The 6,665-nt window shown below is 36.4% G+C and overlaps 1 protein-coding gene across 4 annotated transcripts in view; it reads right to left on the minus strand.

The window, feature by feature from the left end:
• DYRK1A (dual specificity tyrosine phosphorylation regulated kinase 1A) overlaps positions 1-6,665 on the minus strand; it is a 72,603-nt gene that overhangs the window by 7,161 nt on the left and 58,777 nt on the right. For all 4 annotated transcript variants that reach the window (XM_017838568.1, XM_017838567.1, XM_017838566.1 and 1 more), the window contains exons 4-9: positions 6,466-6,558; positions 5,521-5,709; positions 4,551-4,698; positions 2,373-2,659; positions 976-1,122; positions 514-654 (exon numbers count right to left, since the gene is read on the minus strand). In XM_017838568.1, coding sequence (XP_017694057.1) covers positions 514-654; positions 976-1,122; positions 2,373-2,659; positions 4,551-4,698; positions 5,521-5,709; positions 6,466-6,558 — 1,005 coding nt within the window. The remainder of the gene's footprint in view (positions 1-513; positions 655-975; positions 1,123-2,372; positions 2,660-4,550; positions 4,699-5,520; positions 5,710-6,465; positions 6,559-6,665) is intronic.

Raw genomic sequence — 6,665 nt, forward strand, 5'->3', positions numbered from 1 at the left:
TATATATATATATATATATATAAGAATTTATTTTTTTAAATCATCCTGGTTATTTAATCTACCCTTTTTCCCTCTTTGGTCTTCAAGTTCCAAAATAACCAAAGTAACATCTCACCATTTATACATATAAATATATATATATATATAAGATTTTATTTCTTTTTAATCATCAAGGTTATTTAATCTACTTTTTTCCCATTATTGGTCTTCTTCAAGTTCCAAAAAAACAAAGTAACATCTCACTGTTTATATATAAACACATATATAAACATATATGATCAATATATATAAAACTATAAATATATAAAATATATTAAAATATATTTTTTTTATCATCCTGGTAATTTAATCTACCCTTTTTCCATCTTTGGCCTTGTTCAAGCTCCAAACAAACCAAAGTAACATGTCACCATTTATATATATAAATATATAAAAATATATATATATATATTAAATGTATAATAATATAAAAAATATATGGTTTTTTTTAATCATCCTGGTTATTTAACCTACCCTTTTTCCATCTTTGGTCTTCTTCAAGTTCCAAGTGCTATCTGGCAACTTCTCAAAGAACTTTCTTGCTTTTGGTGCTTGGTCGAGGATGTGGGTAGGTGGTATCCCCAAAACTTCCACTATTTTATTCATCTGATCCACCTGTTCCAAACAAAAAGGACTGATGAGGAACAAGTGGCAGCCAGCCAAGCAGTGTCCCAAATGTCAGCATCCCAGACAAGTTCTTAATTAATTAATTTAAGAAAAATCCATTATGTACAAAGCAAATCGGTGAGTAAGGAGTAAGAGGGAGAAGCAGAAAATTAACAGGCAATTTTGAATTCCGACAACAGACATGGCTGTTATTGATGTTTAATCATTTTAGAGTTATAGACATCCCTCATTTATGCATTACAATTAAACAGACGGAAACCACGATGGGAATTAATTAAAAAATAATCTAATTATTTGTCCACAACGTACCTCATTTGCCCCACTAAAGAGAGGCTCTCCAGTGTGCATCTCCACTAAAATACACCCAAGGGACCACATATCAATTGCAAGATCATAAGGCATTCCCAGTAGCACCTCTGGTGATCGATAAAAACGACTCTGGATATATTGGTATATCTGAAATAAAACAGCTGAAGGTCATAAACAGCATCCAAGGGCATTCTGACAACTCCACGTGACAAAACACAACTCCCAGGAAATATTGTTTTGGTGCAGGGAAAGGTCTCGGTGATACTCAAAATATCTATACATTGTATTAATAAAAATATGTCACTGTTAATTCTTAGGAAAATATTCATATTCTCCAAAAAAAGGTGCAGGTTTACTCACGTGATCATTGATTTGTATTTGTGCCTCTTAAAGGCTCAAAATCATCTTATTATTGACATAAATAATCCGGGTGTCATTTCAGCTCCTCGTGTCTTCCTTCACCCCAGGGTGAAAAGTTTCTAGTGTATCGTTTATATATATTAAAAGCCCTTTAATTAATGTAAGTCTATGTCTCTGCAATATTCAATATTCTCTGCATTCACTGCAATATTCAGTATTCTCATCTGCTCTTCCCAAATTACACTGGAAAAAAGCAACGGCCAATCCCAACTCCTCAAGTGAGAATTGGGGGAATTTTGTTAAAGTTAATCCTTTAATTTCTGAATTCATTTCATATAATGACCCAATCTGTAGTATAACCAGTAATAAACAGAGGACAGGCCAAAGTGGAAGGAGTAATACATATGGAATAAAATAATAAGGTGATTAAAGGTAACATGTATGGAATAAGATAATAATAGAAGAGTATTTTATTTAACAGCACTGCAGACTTGTACAACCAAGTGCTGATGCATTTTCCACTGACATGGCACAAAAACACAGCCCAGGAGAACGAAAAAAGATGGAAATTTTATCACTGGGGTGGATTTTTATCCACTAGGGAACTAAAGGGAAGTGGTGGAGTGTGAAAGTGTTAAAAAAAACATGGATGTGGCACTTGAGGACGTGGTTTGAACATGGTGGTGCTGGTTGACGGTTGGACCTGATGATCTTAAAAGGCCTCTTCAAAAAGACCCTAAAAGGCCTCTTGATGATTTTAAAAGTCACAGAATCCCAGAATACGCTGAGCTGGAAGGGACCCCCAAGGATCATCCAGCCCTGCACAGAGTCACCGTGTGCCTGACAGGTCTTCTCCAACCTTAACAATTCCGGGATTCCGGAACTCGTACCTGAAGCTCCCACGGACCTGTTGCTCTCTCGTGCCCCGTTCAAACTTAAATTACTACTTCAAAGCCACCATGTGTAAAGTTTAAACGAGCCAGCTGAGCATTATGACTTCATAACATTGGGCAAAGAGAATTTGGAGTGGTGCTCACCCTCTGTCCGAGCTGACACGAGCTGCCGAAATCCACGATCTTGATGGCGCTCCGTTTGGGGTTGCAGAGCAGGATGTTCTCGGGTTTCAGGTCACAGTGAATGATGCTGAGCTCGGGGGTGGCCAGGAAGAGCAGAGCTGTGCACATCTGCTGGGCAAACTTCCTGGTGAGGTTCAGGGACACCCCCCTGAAGTTGGTGTTCCTCAGCAGGTCGTACAGGTTGTAGGACAGCATCTCGAACACCAAGCACAGATGGTTCCGGAACATGAAGTGACGCTTCAAATGCACTTGGGAAAGGGGAAAAAGAAATTCATTAAAACGTGCCCCTGTGTGCTAAGAATGAGGTGCTAATTACAATCAGGAAGCTTAATTATGAGTAAAATAATAAGAGTATTATTTTCTTTTCTCCTAGTTCTGTGTTATTTACAGAATATTTCTGCCAGCCCTGGAGTACAGAGGGATATTTTACACATCCCCAGTATTATCCAAAGAATTACTCTGAAGACAGAAAGGCTGTATTACCAAAGCAAGTTACCACCCCCTTGCATTTACAGAGGAAACATCTGACCATCAGATTCATTTAAGATTTATAATTTATAAATCGCAATTTATAAGCCGTGACTTCAATTGATTATACAGTTAATAATTAAAAATAATTGATTAAAATCAATATCCCCGGGGCATTGTATTCATTTCAAGCAGGCACAATGTGAGTTTCTGGAAGGAACCAATCCAGTTCAAATCCAATCCATCGATTTTTTTCCATGAACTAAGTGAAATATTCATCCCCTTAAATCTGTTTGTCAGTCTGCCAAGAGCTCAGGTTGCCACAAGAGAACTGAAATAGGATAAACACCTCAGATAAAAAGCAACACACTCCCCTTTTTTGCCATAATAAAATGCTGAACCAATGTCAGCACAATGAGAATTCAGGTTTTTAGTGAAGGTGGATTTTTGGTGTCCATGGATTTGTTTTCTCTGTTATCAGGAGCCAGTTCTTTCTGTGCCCTTTACAACTTACCTGGGACAGGTTCTTCCCTATAAATTTAAAATTCCAAGAGCTTATTTGCTGATGCCTTTACTTGCTTTTATTAATCTGAAACTGGTCATGTCTTTAACACCTTTCTGATATGGGGCACTGACAAGTTTAGGTTTTGTTTTATGTAAACCTGCCATTAATAAATTTAACTTAAAAATACCTCAAAAGCTTTGACACTGAATACATAAAATGCATTCTGAATATGCTATTCTATAAAACAAATTAAAATTTAAGTGAATAATCATAAAATAATTTAATACCAACGTATGTTAAAATTATTTCAAAGATTTCTTTCTACACTACAGAAAGAAAAATCAGGAATTCAATACAGACATGCAAACCAGGACAGCACAGCTGTTGGTATTTTGGCTTCTACAAACTAAGAAATGCTTAAACCCAGTTTAATTTTCCTTAATCACTCTTTTTCATCATTCTCCATCTCTCTTTACAGCATGGGGTTGTCTTCTTTCCATCATTTCTTTCCCAATTCTCTACTCCACAGGATAGATGGGATTTAATAAACTTTTTACAGGATCTGACTTGATTTCATTATTACCATAAATTTCAAGGAGCTTTATAATAATAAATCAAGGGAACAACACTTCAACCTACAGAAACAGTCAAAATAATATGATTTCAAATATTTTCTGAGCTCTAAATGGGCAAATCTTCACATTTACACAAATCTTTGGTTGTTACATCAAATTTTGAGCTTTGTAAACACGCATGAAAAAAAAGTAATGATGAAGCTACTGTTCCCACAAAATATTATGTTCTATATTCTGTTATTCCTATAAAATATATGTCCTTATCCATGACAGTTGTGAGATAATTTGAGAGTGAAAATGATGCAAACCACCACAGATCATCACAGGTCCATGGCAACTTCTTCAGGTGCCCTTAACTGGAAAAAAGAAAACTCTGCAGAAAATCCCAACACTGCAAAGTAACAAATCCTTTTCCATGTTTTAATTCTGGCTGGCACAAGGCAAACTGGAAAATCTGCACGAAATCATAGGAATCATTTTAAAAGTGTGTTGTTTTCCTGGTATTCCTTTAGGACCAGGAGCACCCTGTTGTATGGGAAAATGTCCCATATTAAGAATAAGATAAAAATGGGAGAATAATTATCGAAATACCTATGTAGTACTTCATCTCAGTGTCATGTTTGTTCATAAGCTCAAGCAGTCTCACTTCAATCTGGGCCTGGTTTAAGAAAGCCTTCTTGTTTTTGATGATTTTGATGGCCACCCACTCCTGCTCCATTCGGTCATAGGCCTTGACAACCTGCAACAGAGCAGCCAAATCCATCAGGAAAATCTCTCCAGTTTTCAAAACACAGCAAAACTCACTTGTCTACATTCAGGACAACTTTTCCAGAAGTTTTGTCCTTTTTAATTTGATTTCTTCTCTCCACACCACAACAGAGCCACAACCGAGTGTGTGACATTTACTGCTGTGAGGGCACTTTACATGAATAAATATGTCAATAAAAATACATATGATAAATACAAATAAAATTAGCCAATAGACAACAAGCATTTATTATTTCATAAATAAATGAAATCATCCAATCACCTAAACTAACACTGTAAAAGGACTGGGAAATAAAATCATCCAATCACCTAAACCAACACTCTGAAAGGACTGGGAAATAAAATTATCAAATCACCTAAACCAACACTGTAAAAGGACTGGCAAAATCTGAGGAAAACTAAAAAAAAAAACCAACCAAAAAAGAAAAGCTCCATCCTCCTTCCAGCCTTTGGTTTGGCTACCAACAGTCCAAATAAATGCTACTAATAACATTTATAGCAGGTGATCTCTAGGACTGGTTTATTGTTTTAATTTTAAAAGCTAAGCCAAACAGCTGATGGCAAAAGGTTGAGGATTTCTCACTGTAAAATGCTTTACCAGAGCTACAAAATAAAATATATTCAAATGTTGCCTGAAACACCACAAAATATGAGTGCCCTGAGTAGACACTCAGTAAAACAGCACAGAGAAAAACCAGTTTTCATTTCAAAAGGAAACAGGAATAGCACCTCCAATTAAACATAATTATGATTCATATAAATCATATATATATATATAAAATGATGTATTCACCTGTCCAAAGGATCCTTTGCCTATTAAAGAGTCGATTTCATACCGATCCATCCACTTCTCCCCATTTTTCACAATATAATCGTAGTTGTCATCATCATATCCATCGTTGTAAACCTTCCTCTCCTTTTTGTGACTGGAATCATCTCCTTGGCCCTGCTGATGCCGCCGTTTTTTTTTTGCATAGTAAACCTGAAGGTGAAAAGGGGGTTGGTTAAGAGCAGTTCTTAGAGTTGTCAGTTCAATCGAGAGCAAAATCAACTTTTATTAATCATCCTGTGGTTTAAAGTGCAACTTGGAGCAGTGGAAATCCAAGCCACCCTCTGCTATTGCTCTGTTTGAAGCCAAGTCTTTATTCCAAAGCAAAGTCTCGAGGAATAATTGAGCAGATCTAAATTAATGTTCTGATCCCTGGAGCTCACAGGTGCAAGAAGAACAGAACCATAAGTACACAGCAAAATTAAAAATGCTAAGGAGCCTGGAAATAAGAATTATCAGCTGGAGCTTTCCACAAGAATTCCAAGGAAGTCACTGAAATCCCTTCAACTGTCAAAATTAATTGATGCCTGCTTGTACTAACAACAACGATTCTATATTTTACATTTGCCAATAAGATTTAATGATATAATTTAGGGAAAATATGTATGTAAAATATAAAACAATTTTCCTTAGAAGTCCTCAGACACATTCATAAAGTTTTATAGCTCAAAGTGTGTTTGTGCCCCTCGTACTTCTTTTATCATGCAAAACATTTGTCTAGAAAACAAGAGAAAATAAATTCCAGGATAAAAGATTTCCTGTGCTGGAGCAGGACATCAATGACCTCAACGGGAACAACTGAGAGAAAACTTGATTTTTGTGATCCTTTCTTGATATTATTTGTAGGAAATGCATTAATTATGTGCTGAAACAAAGCCCTGCCCTCAGTGCCCACCAAGGAGCCGTTACCTCATTAATATGCTTGTATGTTTTGATCAAATCTACGGAGAGTTTCCTCAGTGGAGCAGTGGCTGGATCACGGAAAGTTTGGGGCATCCGCCTCTGGAATAAGAAATGAGGGGGAAAAAAATAGGAATTTAGTGATACAATGACTGCAAGAAACCACAGAATCACAGGATCATAGAATCAGCTGGGTTGGAAGGGACCTC

This window comes from Lepidothrix coronata, unplaced genomic scaffold, assembly GCF_001604755.1.
Source record: "Lepidothrix coronata isolate B3197 unplaced genomic scaffold, Lepidothrix_coronata-1.0 Scaffold347, whole genome shotgun sequence".
Taxonomy (NCBI): Eukaryota; Metazoa; Chordata; class Aves; order Passeriformes; family Pipridae; genus Lepidothrix; species Lepidothrix coronata.